This window comes from Anomaloglossus baeobatrachus, chromosome 4 (genome assembly GCF_048569485.1).
Source record: "Anomaloglossus baeobatrachus isolate aAnoBae1 chromosome 4, aAnoBae1.hap1, whole genome shotgun sequence".
In the NCBI taxonomy this organism is placed as follows: Eukaryota; Metazoa; Chordata; class Amphibia; order Anura; family Aromobatidae; genus Anomaloglossus; species Anomaloglossus baeobatrachus.
In genome coordinates, this window is record NC_134356.1 from 208,226,962 (window position 1) to 208,251,664 (window position 24,703).

General features: G+C 47.2%; 1 protein-coding gene across 1 annotated transcript in view; it reads left to right on the forward strand.

Annotated features, from left to right (window-relative positions):
- Positions 1-24,703, forward strand: part of LOC142302361 (sulfate transporter-like) — a 144,256-nt gene that overhangs the window by 114,028 nt on the left and 5,525 nt on the right. The window contains exon 3 of the mRNA XM_075343419.1: positions 8,551-9,132. Coding sequence (XP_075199534.1) covers positions 8,551-9,132 — 582 coding nt within the window. The remainder of the gene's footprint in view (positions 1-8,550; positions 9,133-24,703) is intronic.

Here is a 24,703-nt window from a genome sequence, read left to right on the forward strand (position 1 = left end):
TTTCTCCATTTTTTCTCCACTTTTTCTCCATTTTTTTCTCCACTTTTTCTCCACTTTTTGTCCACTTTTTCTACATTTTTTCTCCATTTTTTCTCCATTTTTTCTCCACTTTTTCTCCACTTTTTCTTCACTTTTTCTCCACTTTTTATCCATTTTTTCTCCACTTTTTCTCCACTTTTTCTCCACTTTTTCTCCATTTTTTTCTCCACTTTTTCTCCACTTTTTCTCCACTTTTTCTCCATTTTTTTCTCCACTTTTTCTCCAATTTTTCTACATTTTTTTCTCCATTTTTTCTCCACTTTTTTTCCACTTTTTCTTCACTTTTTATCCATTTTTTCTCCACTTTTTCTCCACTTTTTCTCCACTTTTTCTCCACTTTTTCTTCACTTTTTATCCATTTTTTCTCCACTTTTTCTCCACTTTTTCTCCATTTTTTCTCCACTTTTTCTCCACTTTTTCTCCATTTTTTTCTCCACTTTTTCTCCACTTTTTCTCCATTTTTTTCTCCACTTTTTTCTCCACTTTTTCTCCACTTTTTCTCCACTTTTTCTCCATTTTTTTCTCCACTTTTTCTCCACTTTTTCTCCACTTTTTCTCCATTTTTTCTCCACTTTTTCTCCATTTTTTTCTCCACTTTTTCTCCATTTTTTCTCCACTTTTTCTCCATTTTTTCTCCACTTTTTCTCCACTTTTTCTCCACTTTTTCTCTGGTTTTTTTCTTTGGTCAGTCTACCCATTAGCTCTGCCATGCATACTGTAGCTCTACACCTACTGCACATGTTACTTTATGATTGGACATCTCTTTCGTACCAGAGCTGTCTAAGCCTACTCTGACCCCATATTTGTCATTACTATATTGTCCTTGTACTGTATGATGACATTTGTATCATGTGTTTCATTTCTTGCTGTGTTGCAATTTTTTTGCTGCATCCCAATTGTACCTGTACCATGTGCTCAGGCCTGCCAAAGTCTACATCAGGTGTCTGGGTTGGAGCCCAATCACCTCTGGCAAGGAGGCAGATGGTGGTGGCCACCTGCAGGAGCTGGGATTACAGCCGGTGGAACCATAGGGACCGGGGAAGGGCGGTGGCCCGCCGGTACTGAACCGGGGAACCGATTGGAAACCGAAGCAACAGGAGGGGTACTCAGACCCAGTACGAGGCCCAGAAACAACTGGGCTGAGTCAAATCAACTGATTGAGGACTGGAATTTAGGACCTTTCCCACATAAGACCCGACTGAAGACAATAGTCCAACCATAGGGGTAAAGCCACCGCCTAGGCATAGAGACCCGACGGGCCAGCGTCTGCGGGCAAAGAGGGCTCTCCCAACACATAGCAAGCCAGGGAGCGGACTACCGTTGCTCAGGCATAGGAGTCATGATTTCTACACAAGTGAGGTGCAGGAGAAAGGCGGAAACCACCAACCTGTTAAGGGGAAAATTGCAGCTGGCTGCGGGCACCATTCACCATCTTGTTTGGTTTACCAGAGACTCCAGCATGTTTATCATAGTGAGCACACCAGTGCCTTCGGGCCATGCACCGCGCCGCACCGACACCCCAACACGCATCCATCCCCTCGCCTCAGCACCTCCCTCGGGCCCCCGGGACCATCATCCCTCTACCCATGGAGGAGGTCAACATCAAGCTGCGCAACACCGTCCCCGGGAGCCTAGTCAACGGCAGCGGTGGTGTCCATCCATTCACCACAACCCGTGGGTGGCGTCATGAACTTAAATCCCCTGCAAACCACCGTGGCACCTCCCTACCGAAGTCCCTACCAACCCCCTTTCAGAGCGACGTGCCCCCGGGTTCGTGGAGAGCTCAAGCCACCCACCGACGAGCACGGATCCGAGCGGCTCAGCAGCCGGCTGAGCCCCGGGGCGGTACACTGGAGCACACTCTAAACAGTATTCGGAGTCAGGTGGTGGGACAAGAGGAAGGGGAAGAAGTACAGGAGGATTCATATGTGGAAAGGATACCAAGATCTACAAAGTCCAGACATTCAGCATCACCAAGGTGGCAGGCATGGGATGGTGGGGGGAGAGGGATTAACAAGGGCGCATGGTAGCAGCCAAACTGTTGAGGAAGGTGCAGGAGCTCAGAAGAAATGGAGGACGAACTGGCGATGGGCATGGAAGACTGAGCAGATGAGACCCTGGTCAAATTTCGGTTGTTCGAGGTTGGGGTGAGATGTCAGAGGAAGGAAGCATAGTTATCACCTCGCTGACACAAACACAGCAAGGACTTGGTCTGCACGGACTTGGTCTGCACTTCTTGCTGCACTATCTACAACATGACTCTCGGATTGTCCGAATTAGAAGTAATGCTGACTACTGGGTTGCCACACTCTTAGATCCCTGGTACAAGTCAAAATTTGCTGAAATAATTCCAGCCATAGAAAGGGACGCACGTATGCAGGAGTATCAGCAGAAGCTGTTATGCAATCTTAGCTCGGCTTTTCCAGTAAACACCAGTGGTGCACAGAATGAATCTCAGTTGTAACTTGCCAACCATGGGACTGTCAAGTCATCATCAGTCAAACCGTAACAGCAACACCATATCTGGTGGTAACACCAATTTTATGGAATCTTTTCATGATTTTTTTAGACCATCCTTTGCAAGGCCACAAGAGACAAGAAGTTTGACACATAGTCAACGGCTGGAGAGGGTGATACAGTAGTATCTCCAAGTGAATATAGATGCCATGACTCTGTAACTGGAGCCTTGCTCATTTTGGGCTTCCAATCTGGAAAAATGGCCTGAGCTCGCCACTTACGCCTTGGAGATCTTGTCGTGTCCCGCAGCCAGCGTTCTCTCGGAATGTGTCTTCAGTGCTGCTGGGTGTCTGAGGACAGATAAGCACACGCGTCTGTCCAGTGACAATGTGGACAGACTAACGTTCATCAAGATGAACAAGTCATGGATCCGCAAGGACTTTTCTATCCCCATGTCATCCATCCTGGGGAGAGTAAAGGCTGGCGTATTTTTTAATGTGTTTGATGCAAATCAATATGTCAAGTTTGCAACTGGGGGACAAGTGATGCCCCTGAAGTAATGTCTGTGGCCCAATTTTTGGAAAAAAGGAAGACTCTGCTTGGTGTCCCCTTGCTGTTTTTTTAAAAATGTTCCAAGATGAACAAGTCATGGTTCAGCAAGGACTTTGCAACCCCTGTGTCATCATGGGGACAGTAAAGGCTGGCGTATTTTTGAATGTGCTTGATGCAAATCAACATGTCAAGTTTGCAACTGGGGAACAAGTGATGCCACTTAAGTGGTGTCTGTAGCCCAATTTTTGGAAAAAAAGGAGACTCTGCTTGGAGTCCCCTTGCTGTTTTTTTAAAAATGTTCCAAGATGAACAAGTCATGGTTCAGCAAGGACTTTGCTACCCCTGTGTCATCATTGGGACAGTAAAGGCTGGCGTATTTTTGAATGTGCTTGATGCAAATCAACAGGTCAAGTTTGCAACTGGGGAACAATTGATGCCACTTAAGTGGTGTCTGTGACCCAATTTTTGGAAAAAAGGGAGACTCTGCTTACAGTCCCCTTGCTCTGTTTTACATGATTTTAGAAGGGCATGACATGCCTATTTCTGTGTCTCCTCCTCCTTTTACTCGTCCAACTCTTTTGTTTTTACATGAGTATATGTACTTGTCACTTTTCCATGTGTTTGTTGTGTCTTGTGAGATGTTTGTCACCTTTTGGACACCTTAGAAGGTGTTTTCTATATCTTTGTATGTGTTTGCCTCCCATTGTTTTCAATGGGGTTCGAAGGTGTTCGTCGAACGTTCGCCGAACTGAGCCGCCGATCGACGAACCGAACTGAACTCGAACACTGGGGGGGTGGCTCAACACTAATTGTGCACGCTCTGCTCATCGCTATTTAACTTCCTAAATTCTGCAATCAATAGCAATATCAGCATTTAAAGGGAAGTTGTCATTAAAAAAAAAATCAATAACTGAAAAAATGTAAAGTATTAATGTTTTGTTTAAATATTTATTATTTGTTTTTAATTGAGCAAAATATAAAAAAAAATTAAAAGTTTGATATTTTCCACTGTTAAACACTAGGGGGAGCAGCTGCTGAAATCCTACAAAAATCCCACTGTAGAAATAGCCTGGATTACAGCTGCAGTAAAGTTGGCAGACTCTGCTTTCCTGTGTGTGATGTCACCTCCCCCTCCCAACCTGGGGGTTTCCAAAGGATAAGGGAAGATGAAAGTTAGGGACACAGTGCGGAGCCATTTTGCTGGTGACCAGAAATGTATAAAGCGTCACCAAGGACAGCAGGAGTATCACACAGGATAGGATTAGATACTCAGCTCAGCAGACAGTATCACACATGATAGGATTAGATACACAACTCAGCAGAAAGCATCACACAGGATAGGATTAGATACACAGCTCAGCAGAGGGTATAACAGAGGATAGGATACAATACAGCAACTCAGCAGACAGTATTACACAGGATAGGATTAGATACACAGCTCAGCAGACAGTATCACACAGGAGAGGATTAGATACACATCTCAGCAGACTGTGTCACACAGGAAAGGATTAGATACACAGCTCAGCAGACTATCACAAAGGATAGGATTAGATACACAGCTCAGCAAACAGTATCACAGGATAAGATTAGATACACAACTCAGCAGAGGGTATAACAGAGGTTAGGATTAGATACAGCAACTCAGCAGACAGTATCACACTGGACAGGATTGTATACCCAGCTCTGGAGACAGTATCACACATGATCGGATTAGATACACAGCTCAGCAGACAGTATCACACAGGAGAGGATTTTATACACGTCTCAGCAGGCAGTATCACATAGGAGAGGATTAGATACGTGGCTCAGCAGACAGTATCACATAGGAGAGAATTAGATACACGGCTCAGCAGGCAGTATCACATAGGAGAGGATTAGAAACATGGCTCAGTAGACAGTATCACATAGTAGAGGATTAGATACACGGCTCAGCAGACAGTATCACACAGGAGAGGATTAGATACACGGCTCAGCAGACAGTATCACACAGGAGAGGATTATATACACGTCTCAGCAGGCAGTATCACATAGGAGAGGATTAGATACGTGGCTCAGCAGACAGTATCACATAGGAGAGAATTAGATACACGGCTCAGCAGGCAGTATCACATAGTAGAGGATTAGATACATGGTCCAGTAGACAGTATCACATAGTAGAGGATTAGATACACGGCTCAGCAGACAGTATCACACAGGAGAGGATTAGATACACGGCTCAGCAGACAGTATCACACAGTAGAGGATTAGATACACGGCTCAGCAGACAGTATCACACAGGAGAGGATTAGATACACAACTCAGCAGACAACATCACACAGGATAGGATTAGATACACAGCTCAGCAGACAGTATCACACAGGAGAGGATTAGATACATGGCTCAGCAGACAGTATCACACAGGAGAGAATTAGATACATGCCTCAGCAGACAGTATCACATAGAAGAGGATTAGATACATGGCTCAGCAGTCAGTATCACGTAGGAGAGGATTAGATATATAGCTCAGTAGACAGTATCACATAGGAGAGGATTAGATAAACGGCTTAGCAGGCAGTATCATATAGGAGATTAGATACGTGGCTCAGCAGACAGTATCACATAGGAGAAAATTAGATACACAGCTCAGCAGGCAGTATCACATAGGAGAGGATTAGATACACAGCTCAGCAGATAGTATCACACAGGATAGGTTTAGATACAGCAACTCAACAGACAGTATCACATAGGACAGGATTAGAGGGGGAGCGGGTGGGTGTCAGTGGAGACAGTAGCAGCGGCAGAGGGGGGAGGGGGGAGGGTACTCACATGCTCTGCATGCACACAAACACACACATAGCTCTGCTGCATGGACGACGGTGGTGGGGGGAGAGTGGGGCTGGGTGGAGTGGGGGGAGGGGGTGTCATTGGAGATGGTAATCCACTGCTGCACGCTACTCCAGCTGTCGGTAACGTTACTGTTCTAGGATCTGTTAGCATGGTACTGCTTGGTCTTTCAGATCCTGGCTATTCCAAAATGGGGTCATTTCTCAGGGGTTTCTACAGTTTAGGCACATCACGTACTCTCCAAACATGACAAGGTGTCCGCTTTCTATTTCAGCTAATTTTGCATTCCAGAAGTCAAATGGTGCATCGTTCCTTCTGAGCACTGCTGTGCGCCCAAACAGCAGTTTTCCACAACATATGGGATATCCATGTACTCAGGAGAAATTGCACAACAAGTTGTATGGTCCAATTTCTCCTGTTACATTTATGAAAATAAAATATCTGGGGCTAAAGCAACATTTTTATGGAATGTAATTTGTTGTATTATGCTTCAGTAATATTTAAAAATAGAATATCTCATACTACATACTGTTTTATTGTGATTTGTTGTTTTCACTGCTCAGTGTTATAAAATTCTGGGAAGCACCTGCATGTTCAAGGTGCTCACCACACATCTAGATAAATTCCTTGAAGGGTGTAGTTTCCAAAATATGATCACTTGTGGGGAGTGTCCATTGTTTAGGTACATCAGGTGCTCTGTAAACTCCACATGGTTTCCACTATCTATTCCAGCCAATGTTCGAAAAGTCAAGTGGTTCTCCTTTTTTTCCGCACCCTGCTGTGTGCCCAAATAGCAGTTTTCCACCACATATGTAATATCGGTGTACTTAGGAGAAATTGCCTAATAATTCGTAAAGTGCATTTTCTCCTGTTATCTTTGTGAAAATTAAAAATGTGGGGGCTAAAGCAACTTTTTTTGTGGGAAAAATGGTATTTAATATTTTACAGCTCAATGTTATAAAATTCTGCAAAACACATTGGGATTCAAGGTGCTCACTACTTTTATCCTTCCCAGAAGGATGTAGTTTATAAAATTGTTTCACTTGTGGGAAGTTTCCACTGTTTAGGCACATCAGTGGCTCTGCAAATACGACAAGTAGTCCACTATCAATTCAAGCCAATTTTGCATTCCAAAAGTAGAGTGGTGCTTCTTCACTTTCTAGCCCTGCCATACACCCAACCGTAGTTTTCCACCCCATGGGTACAGGTGTACTCAGGAGAAATTGCACAACACAACCCATTTTATATTGCATTTTCTATTGTTAAATTTGTGAACATAAAATATTTGGGGCTAAAGCAACATTTTTGTGGGAAAAATGTAATTTGTTGTTTTCAGTGCTCAACCTTATAAAACTCTGTGAAGCACCTGCATGTTCAAGGAGCTCACCACATATCTATATAAAGTCCTTAAGGGGTGTAGTTTCGAAAATAGGGTCACTTTGGGGGAGTTTCAACTTATTAGGCACATAAAGGGCTCTGCAAACTCGACATGGTGTCCACAATCTATTCTAGCCAATTTTGCGATTCAAAAGTCAAATGGTTCTCTTTCCCTTCTAAACCCTGCAGTTCAAGTAAATAGTAGTTTTCATCCACATATTGAGTATCGTTGTGCTCAGTTGAAGTTGGACAACAAATTGTATAGTCTATTCTTTCCTGTTACTTGTATGAAAATGAAAAATTTGGGGCTAAATCAAAATTTGTGTGGGAAAAATGTGATTTATTGTTTTCGCAGATCAACATTAGAAAATACTGTAAAGCACCTGCATGTTGAAGGAGCTCACCACAAGTCTAGATAAATTCTTTGAGCGGTGTAGTTTTCAAAATGGGGCTGCATGAGGGAAATTTCCATTGTTTAGGCACTTTAGCAGCTCTGCAAACATGTCATGGTGTCTGCTCTCTATTCCTCCCAATTTTGTGTGTTCCAAAACTCAAATAGCGCTCCTTCCCTTCCAAATCCAGCCATGAGTTCAAACAGTAGTTTTCCACAACAATGTGATATTGGTGTACTCAAGAAATATTGCACAACAAACTGTATGGAGAATTTTCTCATGCTACCCTTGTGTAAATTTGGACTTAAAGCAAACTTTTTGTGGGGAAAAAGTAAAATCTTCATGTTTTCCTTTCACATTGCTTTAATTTCTGTGAAACACTTGAAGAGTTAATAAACTTCTTAAATGTGGTTTTGATCACTTTGAGGGGTGCAGTTTTTTTAAAATGATGTCACTTTTGGGTATTTTCTGTCATATATGCCCCTCAAAGTAACTTCATCTGTGACGGGGTCCCTATAAAGGTTAGTTTTGTAAATTTTGTTGCAAAAATTAGAAATTTCTGATAAACTTTAACTCTTCTAACTTCCTAACAAAAAAAAAAACTTTCAAAAATGATCCTGATGTAGAGTAGAAATGTGATAAATATTACGTATTAACTATTTTGTGTGAAAACATTAATTGTTTTATTAAAAATGTATTGACAGGTGAGTAGCTCTTAAATGTTTTGGTGGTTTGTGTAAAACAGTTTTGTTACACTTCAAATTAAATCATATTTATTGATATTATAGTGGTAAAGATTCTTAAGAAATTGGTGACTTACGGTTACGGCACTTTAAATGTATCATTATTATTACTACAGAGGATTATTAGATGGACCAAATACAATCTTATTATGTCTTTTTTTTCCTAGTGTGTGGATTATGAATATCCTATCAATTATGAGTTCTCGGAACAAATGTCACTTCCCTACAATTCAGTGGAACTTGAAGAACACATCAAGCCAGCTCGCCATCCAAAAGTAGTTATTTGGGAGAAAACCAAACGTTGCTACAGAAATAGCCCAGGAAAATTAGGCAGATTTCTCTTTGAACTATTCCCTGTGCTTACATGGCTTCCTCGCTACAAAGTAAAGGAATATTTGCCAGGTGACATTGTGTCTGGAATCATAGTTGGCATTGTGACCATTCCTCAGGCCATAGCCTATTCACTTTTGGCAAGCCAAGATCCAATTTATGGCTTATACAGTAATTTTGTTTGCTGTATCATCTATTTTCTTATGGCTACATCTCGGCATAATTGTGTTGGTACATTTGGAGTATTATGTCTGATGGTAGGCCAATCTGTGAATAAGCAGCTCCGAGCTGCAGGTTTTCCAGAGGATGGGGAAATCGTATTAAATTCAACACTTTCCAATAATGGAACAGTTTGTGGTCGAGGCTGTTATGCCATTGCAGTGGCCACATCTTTGACTTTCATGGTTGGCATTTACCAGGTAAGTTAGAGATTTCAAATATGCTATACTTTGCTATCTTTACATTTTACATGATTAAATATTGATTGTAACATAGGGGTTATCTGTGACAACTAATTTTTCTTACTATTGGTCAAAGTAGTAAGAAGCAGGTAGTTGCTAATTATCTTCCTGTTGTACCTGACACTGACCTCTGCCTGCTCAGAGCAGTCACAGATCATTCTAACTGGTGATTCTGTAGCTTCTGATGATGTCAAGCTGAAACAACAGCAGCTTCTCTTTTACTCTGCTTTGTTGACAAGGTGTGACTACTCATGTCATGCTAATTGACAGTCAACTCCCAGCCGCTTGACTGCGCGGAGCTGGCTATCAATCAGCATGGTCTTGACAGTCACATTCCATCAACAGAGCAGCCTAGAAGAAGAAGAGCTGATGTTGAGCAGCTGAATCATTGACAGGTGTGGTTGGTGAATGGAGCTGGAGACGGGTAAAAAGAGCAGGTAGTTAATAACTTCGTCTGTTAGTTGTTAGGCTCATAGTAAAAAAATATATATTTATGGATAACCCCTTTAAATATATGGACAAAAAAGGCTCTGTACTTTCACTTTGTAAGCTTTTTTATATTGTACGAAATGTTCTTGTACTTTGTAGTAAGTAACCATATTGTCACAATAGTACTTGTACCTATAAATTACAGCAGGAAAAATATATCTTTGCATCGTGTTAGCCAGTACTATGCCTAGTGAAGAGATCTGAGTAATCTGGAAACCATTCTATTTGATAACATCTTTTCAGTTAAAGTATCAACCATTGAAGACTAGAAATGAGCGAACTTCCCAAGGTTCGATTCAATTCGTGTTTGCTGACTTCACCTGTGTTCGGCGAACAGTTTGTCAAGTGGTTCGACAAACATATCCGAACTCTACTGAATTCAATTTGAAGCAAAAACAAAGGTATAGACAACACGTTTAGGGGTGGCCCAAAAGCTGCCAAAAATGTTCAAACTGTTTTACAGTGGAGCCACACTGTTGTGGCACAGCCATTAACTACCTAGACTATTAACATAAGAAATATTGTATGAGTGACAGTAGTATGCCTGTTCCTTTGAGACTCTAGTCACTCACTACAGAAAATACACAACTTGAATAACCAATTTGGAGTCTCTACAGTTCGAAAAATTATGTCCAGACACCAGAACAGTGGCATCAATTGCCCCACAATACCCATAGTGTTTTGGTGCAGCAGTGAAGCATGAACTATACATTAAACAGAGTATGGCCCAGAATTTACAGCTTTCAAATGAAGAGGTGAATGACTGACAAACATAGGCCTGTTTCTCTGAGACTAAAAAAAAACACTTCTGACAAGACACAGCTTGGACATCCAATTTGGAGTCTCCACATTTACAAAAATTAGGGACACCAGGACAGTGGCATCAATTGCCCCCCAGTACCCATAGTGTTTTGTCCCAGCAGTGAGGTAAGGGCCATGCACCAGACAGGTCTGGCCCAGAATTTACATTACAATAATGTATGACCCCGGCATTATTAATAAAGTAGAAAAGGAAGACTGGCACCAATATGACTGGGAACAAAATTTGTTTTTTTATTGTTTTATTTCCCAAAACGTGTGTCCAAAAAAAAGTGTTCAAAAATTTTCAGTCAATAATATAAGACGTTTCGCCAATATTGACTTCTTCAATATTTAACCCCTTCATGACCATGGACGGATATATCCATCATGGAGTGTGTCCCATTAAGCCCCACCCCCTGCCGCGGGCAGGCGGCGGCGGTCAGCACACATATCAGCTGTTTTCAACAGCTGACATGTGTTCCTGCTAGCCGCAGGTGGAATCGCTTCCACCCGCGGCCATTAACCCCTTAAATCATGCTGCCAAAGTCTGGCAGCAAGATCTAAATGCGCGCGGCCATGTTTTTTACTTACCGCCACCCCCACCGGAAGTCACGTGCGTTATCACGTGACTATCGGTGATTGCCATTGTAGCACAGGGTCATGTGATGACGCCTGCAGCTATGATGTTTCACTTTTGTTTTCCCTCGGCCGAGAGCAGAGGGAAAAACAAAGTGACTGAATTTGCTGTTTACAGCTGTATAGCTGTGATCAGCAGTTAGATAATAGCGATTGGATTGCTGATCACTAAAGCCCCCTCTGGGGACTAGTAAAATAAAAAAAAAAAGTAAAAAAAAAAGTTTTAAAAAATAAAAAAACAAAACAAACCTAAAAGTTCAAATCACCCCCCTTTCCCCCCATTGAAAATTAAAGGGTTAAAAGATAAATAAATATATACATATTTGGTATCGCCCGATCTATCAAAATATAAAATCAATTAATCTGATTGGTAAACGGCGTAGTGGCAAAAAAATTCCAAACGCCAAAATTACGTTTTTTGGTCGTTTTACGCAAAATGCAATAACAGGTGATCAAAACATAGCATCTGCGCAAAAATAGTACCATTATAAACATCAGCTTGAGATGCAAAAAGTAAGCCATCACTGAGCCAAATATCCAAAAAAATAAGAACGCTACGTGTGTCGGAAAATGGCGCAAAACGTGCGCCACTTTTATTGGACAAACTTGTGAATTTTTTTAACCCCTTAGATACAAGTAAACCTATACATGTTTGGTGCCTACAAACTTGCACCGACCTCAGGCATCATACCCATACATCAGGTTTAGCATATAGTGAACACCGTGAATAAAACATCCCAAAAACTATTGTGCCATCACACTTTTTTTGCAATTTTTCCGCATTTGGAATTTTTTTGCTGTTTTCCAGTACATCATATGGTAAAACTTATGGTTTCATTTAAAAGTACAACTTGTCCCGCAAAAAAAAAGCCCTCATATGGTAAGATTGACAGAAAAATAAAAAAGTTACGGCTCTCGGAAGAAGGGGAGCAAAAAACAAAAACGCAAAAACGGAAAGTGCCCCGGGGCTGAAGGAGTTAAACTACAAATAATGATTCACAGGTGAAAAAGTCTCTTATGAAAAATGTATGACCTATACGAGGATGAGTGAATATACTCCCTTTGGTCATATTAGAACATTGATTGCAACCCAAACATGGAAAATTGCCCTTTTTTGGAGTGGCAAGAAATGTTTGTCTATTTTTACGTTTTAGTGAGCCTATGTCAGCTCTAACTAATTGATCCTTAATGTTACCAGGGTGTTTATGACAAAATAATGGGTTAGACAGGAATTCAGCAATCTGAGGATAGGACGCTTGAAGTACCGGCCAATGTCGCAATACAATATTCCTAAATCTATTGATGAAAGGATGATATGTACTCACAAACATGACAAACGGATTTTCTCTCTTGGGTCTATCCACAGCACATTCAAATAGACTTTGAACATTTTTTGACCTGAGCTCCTGTCTTTTTCTCTATATATACATATACATTTATATTTTCATTAAAGCACCTATGATGGAACACACTTTTTCCTATAATGAAGATCAGTCTTTAGCCATATTATCTAAAGTTACTTCTTCAGGACTTTTTTTGATGGTTCCAAGTGAAGAGGCATGCTCCAGAGAGTATGAAAAAGAACTTAGACGACGAGCTGCTTTTGAGTTACATTCCATTACTTTAGCTGAATATAGCCGTGTTCAAAGAATCCCAAGGGGCCTTCGAGTTTCACTATGTCCTACTCTTTTTGCGGATAATTCCTCTTATTGTGAAACCTTTGAAAGAATTCTCAACAGGTATAATTTCGATATTATGATATTAACTATTGATTACCTACAAAGAGAGATGGATAGCTTGTCCAAGAGTATATCTAACACAGAAGCACAACTTGCTAACTCTTTTTCCGCTACTGACTTGGCTAGTTTAAATCTAAAGTCACTAATAATATAATTGAATTTAAAAAGAATATTCAAGAAAGGAAAAGAAATAAATTTGTACGAGATGAGGAAGACTACAAGAAAGGACATGTCTATCGGTGGCGCTGTGGTGACTCTCCCGCATCAAGGCGTTACTTTAATCGAGGTGATTTATCTTCCAGCTCAGGGAGTGAATATGGAGGCACAACCAGCTCTGCACCTTTTTTAGGGTCAAGATGACAGTTCAAAAAAGGACAAGTAGGGGTAAGGAAGAGACACTCAACAAACATTCGGCATGACAACACGCTCCCAGGTAAAACAGACCTAGTCTTTAATATATCATCATATAATCTTTCTCCTATTGAATCTCAGGTACTTCAAAAAGGGTTATCCTTTTGTCCTACACCATCTTTTAATTCATTTAATCTGGATCAAGAGTTTAATAGGTTTTTCCGCACTCTCAGATTGAAGGTTCAGGGAGAGTTAAGCTGGGTTCACACATAGCGACAGCGACAACGACGTCGCTGTTACGTCACCATTTTCTGTGATGCAACAGCGACCTAGTAAGTCGCTGTTATGATTGCTGCTTAGGTATCAAACACAGCAGACACAGCAGCGATCATAACGACACGCGTCACTGTGGAAGCCATGCTGCACTTGGTAACTAAGGTAAATATCGGGTAACCATTACCCGATATTTACCTTGGTTACCAGCGCACACGCTTAGCGCTGGCTCCCTGCTCTCCTAGCCAGGGTACACATCGGGTTAATTACCCGATGTGTACTCTGGCTCCGGCTACGTGTGCAGGGAGCCAGCGCTAAGCGGTGTGCTCTCACGCTGCCAGTGCCGGCTCCCTGCTCACGTAGCTGGAGTACACATTGGGTAATTAACCAGATAGATTTGGCCCAGAATTTAAAGCTTTCAAATACAGAGGTGGATGAGTGACAGGAGTAGGCCTGATCCTCTTAGACTCCAGCCAATATAGAGAAGACAGAACTTGGAGTCTCTACATTTCCAAAAATTAGGGGCAGACACCAGTACAGTGACATCAACTGCCCCACAATACCCATAGTGTTTTTGCCCAACAGTGAAGAATCGGCAAGGTACCAGACAGGTCTGGTCCAAAATTTACATCTTTCAAATGAAGAGGTGGATGAGTGACAGGAGTAGGCCTGATCCTCTGAGCCACTACAGACAAGACACAACTTACACACCCATCTTGGAGTCTCCACATTTCCAAATATTAGGGGCAAACAGCAAGACAGTGGCATCAATTGCTCTACAGTACCCATAGTGTCTTTGCACAGCAGTGAAGCATGGGCCATGCACCAGACAGAGCTGGTCTTGGCTCAAGAGGAAGCAAAAGGACAAGGAATAAAAGGAACATTAGATGCTTCATACATATATAAAAAAATTGTAAAAGTCACAGCGGTGGACAGTGGACACACCATTTTATGGTTGCACCACGAAGGCACTTACATCAGCAGAAGTAGGAACAGCAGCCACAGAAGCCACGATAAAGGTGTCAAAGACTGTAATAATGCAAGATCAATGCAGCACACTGAAAACTACACAATTGCCTAGTCTGCACAGTCTTCAGCTGGGGTAGAAAATTCTTTAGAGATCCATGATTTGTTCATCTCGATGAAAGTAAGGCAGTCTACACTTTCAGGGAACAGCAGGATGTGCTTATCCATCAGGACACCACCAGCAGCGCGGAAAACATGTTCTGAGAGAACGCTGGCTGCTGGGCTTGACATAACCTCCAAGGTTTGACTGACAAGCTCAGGCCACTTTTGAACACCAAAATCCAAAAGGGTCCAACTCCCCCCAGATGGCATCGAATTTGAGCTCTATATACTCCAGCATCATCCTCTTCAGTATCCAGTTGTTCACTATGTGTGAGACTTGTACTCTATTCTGGTGCACAGGATGGCCAAAAATATGTGTCACGAGTCACATAAATTTCTTCTACTGCTTAAAGGGAACCTGTCAGCAGAAATGTTGCTCTAAACCTAACAGTTTTCCCTTCTGCAGCCCCTGGGCTGCATTCTAGCAAGGTTCCTATAGACCAAATTAAATACTTTATAAAGTTGTACCTTTTGGTATGCAAATCTTCTAAATTATCCATGGGGGCGGGCTGTCTGGTGTCCGTTACTGTCCCTCCTGCCGATTTACGCCATCCCCCGCCGCTCCATTTCATACCTCAGGACGCCGCCCAGTGCACTCGTGGTCCAGCGCATGTGCCGTGCGACTGTACGGAGACTGTGCACTGTGTGCACAGTGTGACCGCTGGTGACGTGTTGCGCAGGCACGAGATTATGGGCGGCGCTGTGATTGTCATCAGCAAGTGTCCGCCCATAATCTCGTGCCCGCGCTTTCCCCTCTGCCTCCAGCGTTCTGCGCAAGCGCTGGCCAGATGACCCGACGTCACCTCTTTCCCATCTTGCCCTGGAGCAGTAAATAGGAGGAGCGGAGCAGGACACCACCGGTTACGAGAAGTGACGTCGGGTCATCTGGTCAGTGCTTGCGCAGAACGCTGGAGGCCGAGGGGAAAGGGCAGGCATGAGATTATGGGCGGGCACTTGATGATGACAATCACAGCGCCGCCCATAATCTCGTGACTGCGCAACACGTCACCAGCGGTCACACTGTGCACACAGTGCACAGTCCCGGAACAGTCGCACGACGCATGCGCGGGACCTCGGGCGCACTGGTCGGCGTACTGAGGTATGAAATGGAGCATTGGGGGACGGCGTAAATCGGCAGGAGGGACAGTAACGGACACCAGACAGCCCGCCCCCATGGATAATTTAGAAGATTTGCATACCAAAAGGTAACAACTTTATAAAGTATTTAATTTGGTCTAAAAGGGGGCACAAATACTATAGGAACCTTGCTAGAATGCAGCCCAGGAGCTGCAGAAGGGGAAACTTTTAGGTTTAGAGCAAAATGTCTGCTGACAGATTCCCTTTAATCTGCTGCTGCTGTTAATGCCTCTGCAATGATGACTCGACGTTCCCAACATTGCTGTCTTTTTGAGAAAACCATTCTTAAGATTGTGTACAAGCTGGTTTTGATACTCCAGAATGCGCACGTCCTTTCTGGAGGGGAAGCATCTGGCAAAATGTACTCTTGTACCATGGATCTAACAAAGTGGCAAACCAGTTGTCAGCACTATTTCTAATAATAACAATTAGGGAATCATGTTTTAGGTATTGGAGCAAGAAGGTGCTCATGTGTCAGACGCTTCCGTGAAGTCCAAGTCCTTGGTGTTTTGATGGCAAGGTAATGTGTCGCCCTGGGCAAGCCAAGGGTCACAGGTCACAACACCACCACACCCCACACCCCAGGTAGGCACACCTAAGCTGAACCAAAAATCCTTGTTGCCTTCCTCCAGAGGCTGATGATTCACACCAGGCAGTGGGCCAGGCGGTTGGCTCCGCCCACCAAGGAGATCACAGCTCTGGAGGCAGGAAGTACCAGGCAGATTAGCCCAGGCAGGGCTTGTGTGAGGAGTCCAGTGAGGGACATGTAAGACTCTAGTCAGGGAGGAGGAAGTGGAAGGAGTGGAGGAGTAGCCCAGGCAGGGCTAAAGCAGACAGTGTGTGGAGAGGAGACAGGAGAGAGGTCTGGAGTTAGCTCCCAGGCTGGGAGTGAAGCGTTTTCCAAAAGGGCCGGGGAAGGCCGTAGTGAGGAAGGGGCCAGAACAGGTAGCCGGAACCGGGCGGTGGCCCCTCGGTACCTGGGTACCCGGATCACTACAGGGGAGTGATTCACCGTCCCCGGCTGAGGAGAAAGAGGAAGAGAAAGGAGAAAAAGGCACTTTGCTGCAGGGAAGGAACAACAAGGGCTGCTGCACCGTGTGTGGGACACTAACACCCCCGTACCGAAGGCTGCGGACACCGGCAATTCTTAGTTCACCAGTGACTCCGTGTGACTTTCTTGTGAGTACACCCGTGCCCTCGGGCACCGCACTGCAGCACTGCGCCCTGCTCCCTGCTTACCCCATCACCGGGCCCCGGGATCACCAACCCCTACCCACGGAGGGGCAACACAACACCTAGCTGCTCCGCTTCACCATCCCCGGGATCCCCGTATTGAGCAGCGGTGGTGCTACACATCACCACAACCGTGGGCGGCGTCACGGACAATATCCCAACACCCAAATACCCCCTTTTACTGTGGAGCCTGGGATCACAGACCGGGTCACGCCACCGTGATACCCGCAGAAGTGACTCTGTGGCCCGGATCTGAGTACCCCTGGTCCCCGGGCGACACATTTGGCGTCACGAACAGGATCTTACCGCTCTGCCGTCTGGTAGAGGTGCGCCTTGTTACCGCCGGAGGTATCCGGCAGAAAAATTTTAGAAGCCGCCATCTTTGGCGCGAAAAGTTCCCGCTCGAGCGTATTCTCGAGCAGTAGAGGCACGAAGGCCAGAACCCCGCCCCGAGAGAGGAGGGGCCGGAAAGAGCTAAGGGGGACGGAAACAAGATGTCTGCGCCCGACGGAGCCGCTGGAGGAGCGGTGGTCGCAGCCGCAGCGGCACCCGCGGATGGGAATGGACCTGCCCAGGTCCCGGCCGTACCGGCGGGAGGTGCCGTGGCCCCCACGCTCGCTCAGGTCATGCCGTTTTCCTTGCCCTATGCGCCCGGAGCTGCCTGGCTACCGCAGTATGACGGGAAACCGGATGCCCTACCGGCCTTCCGGAAAAAGCTTAACCCGTTGCTAGAGCTGTACCCCCTGACTGATAAGCAACGTGCAGCGATAGTGCTAGGCCAGTTAACCTGTGCGGCGGAGCAGGAAGCGGAGACCTGGGCCGAGGGGGACCGGCTCTCTGTAGCCACCATCTTTGAGAAGCTACAGACTGCCTTTGAGACCCGGACTGAAGCTGAGCTGAGGATGCAGTTTTACCAGTGCCGGCAACGAGCTGGGGATAGCATTCGGGACTATGCTCTACGTCTGCAGACCGCCCTCCGCACGCTGAAGCGGGTGAACCCTATTAATAAGGCGGATAGCAACAAGATGTTAGTGGAGCAATTTGCGCAGGGGATGAGGTCCCCTGAGGATCGTAAACAACTCCGGCTGTGGGCCCTGGAACACCCTGATGTGGACTTTGCTGTGTTAAAGGAGCGGGCCATTAAAGCACTACAGCCTCCAGCAACCGAAGTTCTGGAACCCGCCCCGTGGCCTGTCGAGACGGCTCCCGTTATGGCGGCCTCAGCCAAATCTACCTCTCCAACACCTGCAGCCCCGAGCAGCACAGTGGAAGAACTGGCAGCCCAGGTCCGTCGCATGGACGGAGACCTTGCCAAAATCCTGGCTGCCCTACAACCTCTGACCAGACCTCAGCCTCCGGCGCAGATACAGCTTGCTGACAGTCCCGAGGACGTTCCCTGGATGCAGCGGAGAAGTGCCGACAACCCGAGGAGCAGACCCCCAATCTACTACAAGTGCCATAAGCCGGGTCATTTCTACCGACAGTGCCCGTTAAACGAGCAACCCCTGGGGCCCCGGGCCAATCCTCAGGAGTAGAACATCGTGGCCCCCCGGACTGGCGGGACCGATATATCGGAGCCCGCCCTATCATCCCCGTGGCTGTGGACGGCATACCAGTGATGGCTCTCTTGGACACTGGATCACAGGTAACTACCATACCGTACACGTTGTACCAGCGGTACTGGGCCGTAGACGAACTGGCGCCCCCAGACAATAGTATAACATTGATTGCCGCTAATGGACTCCCATTGACCCAGGTGGGGTATAAACAAGTGGCTATGACAGTGGGGCAAGCCGAACTGCAACACCAGGGTATGATTGTGATCATGAATGAGCCCAGTGATCATAACCCGAAAATAGTGCTGGGAAACAATGTGATGGAGCACTGCATGGCTGATGTGTTAACCCTATTACAACAGCTAGCCGCCACAGCAGCAGGGAGCCGGCAGAGGGCTGTGCAGCGTGAGATCCGAGCCCTGATGTACCGCCAGCATGTAAGCTCAACAGGAGGGGAGATTGGTGGAGTAAGAGTGATGGATGTTGCTCCATTGACTGTGCCCCCTAGGAGTGAGATGATGATCTGGTGTAGGGCAGCAGTAGGGCCTCAGGGGCGTGACTACCCTGCGATGATGGAGCCCATGCCTTCTGAGCACTGGCCCACTGTGATGGCCGCCCGAGGGGTGGTGGATGTGAAGAAAGGGAGAGTGCCTGTGAGAGTGCTGAACTGTGGAGAGGAAGAAGTCAGGCTTCCCCGTTATGCTACCATTGCCAAGCTGCTCACCCTGGACCCTCACACTATCCATGAAGCCAGTCCATCCACACCTCCACCTACCATCAGCACTTCCCCACCCCAGGGGGAGACAAAGGAGTGGAATCAACAGCTACACGTAGGCACTGATGATACCCCTACACATCACAGGGCAGGGGCACACAGGGTGGTGCAGGAGTACGAACAGGTTTTCAGTAAGCACCCCCTAGACTTTGGGCAGATCAAGGGGGTCCAACACCACATTCCCACAGGTGAACATCCCCCTATCAAAGAGAGGTACAGGCCTATTCCCCCTGCACATTACCAGTGTGCCAAGGATATGTTGAGGAATATGAAGGAGGCAGGGGTTATTCGGGACAGCTGTAGTCCCTGGGCCGCTCCGTTGGTACTGGTTAAGAAGAAGGATGGTACCATGCGGATGTGTGTGGACTACCGGAAGATCAACCAGATAACCCATAAAGATGCCTATCCATTACCTCGTATTGAAGAGTCTTTGGCTGCACTGAGAACTGCAAACTACTTCTCGACCCTTGACCTCACCAGCGGATACTGGCAAGTGGCCGTGGCCCCCGAGGACCAGGAGAAGACCGCCTTCACCACCCCGATGGGGCTCTGCGAATTCAATAGCATACCGTTTGGGCTGTGCAATGCCCCCGGGACCTTCCAACGGTTGATGGAGTGCTGTCTGGGACATTTAAACTTCGAGACCGTCCTGCTGTATTTGGATGATGTGATTGTTTATTCCCAGACGTATGAAACCCATCTGGAACACCTGGCCGAGGTGTTCGCGTCCCTTGCCAAGTTCGGGATGAAGTTGAAGCCCTCAAAATGCCATCTGCTGAAACCCAGGGTGCAGTATCTAGGGCATGTGGTGAGTGCGGATGGTGTCGCCCCCGACCCTGAGAAGATCACTGCCATCCAGAGCTGGCCGAGACCAACTACCGTGAGGGAAGTAAGGCAGTTTCTGGGTCTGGTGGGGTACTATCGGCGCTTTATAAAGGGGTACACGAAGATGGCTGCCCCCATGCAAGATCTCCTCGTGGGACAGACCAAAGGTGGTAGACCCATTGGAGCCCCACTGTCGTGGGAGGACAAGCATGAGGAGTCCTTTTGCCAGTTGAAGGCGGCCTTGACCGGAGAAGAGGTCCTGGCGTACCCTGACTATGGGCGCCCGTTCATCCTCCACACGGACGCCAGTAACGTGGGGCTAGGAGCGGTCCTATCCCAGGTCCAGGATGGAAAGGAGAAGGTGATTGCCTACGCCAGCCGAAAACTCCGGCCGACCGAAAGGAACCCCGAGAACTATAGCTCCTTCAAGCTCGAGCTATTGGCGTTGGTGTGGGCTATCACGGAGCGGTTCCGCCATTACTTGGCGGCGGCAAAATTCACCGCGTTTACGGACAACAATCCGCTGACTCACCTGAACACGGCCAAGTTGGGCGTGCTGGAGCAGCGGTGGGTAGCCCGGCTAGCCAACTATGATTTCACCATAAAGTACCGAGCTGGTCGTGTCAACATAAATGCTGATGCACTCTCCCGGATGCCCCATTTGTCAGAAGAGGGGTGCAAGGATGACGACCTCGAGGAGATCGAGTTGCCTGCGTTTCACCAGCCGCCTACTGAGAGGGTACAAGTATGTCAGCAAAGGGTGGATCTGGACCCGCGGCCCAGTCAAGAGTGGCAGAACGCCCAGGACCAAGCACCGGCTGTCCGCCTTGTCAAGACTCTGGTGGAACAAGGTGCTATGGGAATAGACCCTGCCGCTCCAGCCGAAGCCCAACGCTTGTGGAAAGAACGGAAACGGCTTTACCTACACCAAGGGAGGCTGTACCGTGAGCTGATCAACCCGAAGACCCATGAGAAAATATGCCAGTTAATCGTTCCTCAAGCTGATGTCGCTACTGTCCTACAGGCATACCATGATGGTGCTGGCCACTTCGGGTGGAAGAAGCTGGAGATGCTGTTGAGGGAGCGGTTCTATTGGAGTGGGATGCGTGAATCGGTGGAAGCCTGGTGCCGAGAGTGCGGTCCTTGTACGCTGAGGAGAAAGGACGAGGCTAGCCAGAGGGCACCGTTACATCCCATAGTCACCCATCAGCCGCTGGAGCTGGTCGCCCTAGACCATGTCAAGCTCACCCCTAGCAGAAGTGGGTACACCTACGCATTGACCATGGTAGACCACTACTCAAGATTTATGGTGGTAGTCCCTGTTAAGGACCTGACTGGTCGAACCGCTGCTCGAGCGTTCCAGGCTTATCTTTGCCGACCCCATGGGTACCCCGAGAAGGTGCTGACTGACCAAGGCCCGGCTTTTGAAGCAGAAGTGTTTCACGAATTCTGTCAGTTGTACGGCTGCAAGAAGATCCGGACCACTCCATACCACGCCCAAACCAACGGCATGTGCGAGAAAATGAACCACTTGGTCCTGGGGCTCCTCAAGACGCTACCGCTGGAAGAACGGAACATGTGGCCGGAAAAGTTGCCCGACTTGGTCGACATGTACAATAATATCCCGTCCAGCTCGACGAAGTGCACCCCAGCGTATCTGATGAGGGCTCGGCCTGGCCGCCTGCCGGTGGATCTGGAGATGCGGTTGGAGGCCCCGGAAGCACTCCCTTCAACGGCAGAGTGGGAAAGTCGGAGGAGGGCACAGTACCGGCAAATCCAGGAGTATGTGGAGAAAAACCTCAATCGAAGTCGAGAACAGCAAGAGCACCGGTTCAATCAGAAGGCGCCCGCAGGTCCTTTCCAGCCAGGAGATGTGGTGCTGAAACGGAAGAGAAAAGCCCACAAGCTGGATGATCAGTGGGAGCAAGTCCCTTACATCATACAACCCACAGAATGGGGAGATGGGAAGACCTACCAGATCAGTCGTGACCAAGGGGGCACCCTGGCCACCGTTTCCCGGGACCATCTAAAAAAAATGCCCCCCAGCGTTGAAGGCAGAGGCTGAAGTACCGGTTCCTCCACCCGTGGAGAAGGCAGCAGAGGTAATCCACACTGTAATGGGTGACTTCCCAGCAAACTGGCCTACACAGAACGGCGCGGTGATTCTTCCAGTAATACTGTTCCCACAACCCGTGGATGAAGAAGTAGTGGAAGCGGTTAACCGTGAGCCAGAACCAGTGCCAGTGTCCAGGGATGAACCTGTACCCAGCCCCCCTACACCTCCGCCTGCTCCACACTATAGCAGGGAGGAGGAACCGATTGTTCCCTCTACCCCACTGTCTAGCAACACTGACACCGGGCCCCGAAGGTCCACCCGTTCCAACCTAGGTAGACCCCCACTTAGGTACAGGGAGACCGTTCTATGAGTAAAAGGGGTCCGCAAATGTGAAGGAGTTGTTGTTTGTTTGAAAAGTTTTGAAAGTTGAAAATGATAAATGAAAATGATCCGAAGTTCACCTGATTCACCGTGTGATTTGCAACCGGCTGGAGCCGGCACCGTTGTCCCCGTGGGGACCGTTTAAAAATGCATGGGAACTATCCATGGACAAGCCCGTGAACTTGCAGGGCAACCACAAACGTTAGTGGCTTGTAAATATGTTGGTTACCGTTACCGTTTTCCGCAATGCCGCCTCCGGAGAGGCAGGTTGGAGGGAGGGCCCTGAGCAGAGTAGGCCAGGGCCCAGCCGCCAAAGGAACCGGTGGCTACCCTCTGGAGGGAAGGACAGATCCCGCTCGGGTACCGTGTGCTGGACTGTGGGTCAAGGGGTGCTGCCTGGGTTTTAGGGGCAGCATCAGGGCCAGGTTACTTGGGTGGGAGAGAGCGGAAACCGTAACCGTATACCGTTGCAACGTTATAAGAAATGTGCCTCCCGTCTTGGGAAGAATTTAAAAATGTTATGCATGTTGTTTAACCCTGTTATCCCCTTTTTACAGAAAAATAAAACCGGTGTAGGACGGCAGCCCGCGGACGGTCTGCATTTTGCTAAGGGGGAATGTGTCGCCCTGGGCAAGCCAGGGGTCACAGGTCACAACACCACCACACCCCACACCCCAGGTAGGCACACCTAAGCTGAACCAAAAATCCTTGTTGCCTTCCTCCAGAGGCTGATGATTCACACCAGGGGGTGGGCCAGGCGGTTGGCTCCGCCCACCAAGGAGATCACAGCTCTGGAGGCAGGAAGTACCAGGCAGATTAGCCCAGGCAGGGCTTGTGTGAGGAGTCCAGTGAGGGACATGTAAGACTCTAGTCAGGGAGGAGGAAGTGGAAGGAGTGGAGGAGTAGCCCAGGCAGGGCTAAAGCAGACAGTGTGTGGAGAGGAGACAGGAGAGAGGTCTGGAGTTAGCTCCCAGGCTGGGAGTGAAGCGTTCTCCAAAAGGGCCGGGGCAGGCCGTAGTGAGGAAGGGGCCAGAACAGGTAGCCGGAGCCGGGCGGTGGCCCCTCGGTACCTGGGTACCCGGATCACTACAGGGGAGTGATTCCCCGTCCCCGGCTGAGGAGAAAGAGGAAGAGAAAGGAGAAAAAGGCACTTTGCTGCAGGGAAGGAACAACAAGGGCTGCTGCACCGTGTGTGGGACACTAACACCCCCGTACCGAAGGCTGCGGACACCGGCAATTCTTAGTTCACCAGTGACTCCGTGTGACTTTCTTGTGAGTACACCCGTGCCCTCGGGCACCGCACTGCAGCACTGCGCCCTGCTCCCTGCTTACCCCATCACCGGGCCCCGGGATCACCAACCCCTACCCACGGAGGGGCAACACAACACCTAGTTGCTCCGCTTCACCATCCCCGGGATCCCCGTATTGAGCAGCGGTGGTGCTACACATCACCACAACCGTGGGTGGCGTCACGGACAATATTCCAACACCCAAATACCCCCTTTTACTGTGGAGCCTGGGATCACAGACCGGGTCACGCCACCGTGATACCCGCAGAAGTGACTCTGTGGCCCGGATCTGAGTACCCCTGGTCCCCGGGCGACACAGTAACACTCAAGCTTACCTCCTCCATCTCCCCCCACCAACCATGGACAACAGAGAGGGTTTCAATATCTTTTTCATCTCCTGACTGTTGCACACCCATCACCTCTTCCTCCTCCTCCCTGTTAGAGATAAGCTTACATGAGCAGAGTAGATAGCAGAAAAATATTAGGAAAGTGTTAGGAAGAGTTAGGATAAAAGAAAAGGGGTCACATTAGCAGTGGAAAATCACTTTAAATAATGTCCTTTCATAGTAACTGTCTGCTGGGCACCTGTTTAATGAATTAGAATTAACCGTGGTTGTGTTCTTAATTAATCTTTTGTAGTCTAAACTTTAGCTTTGATCTCTATCTATCTATCTATTTATCTACTGTATTTATCTAGCTACAATATTTTCCTATATTGTGCAATAAAAAAATTCTGGAGGCAAAGTTATGCGGGAACTAATCTCATAATTTCTAATGGATTGTTACCATCAGATGTGTCAGATACGTTTTAGAGTAGTATTAGAAACCGATACAAGTGGCGCTTTCTGATATGGCAATGG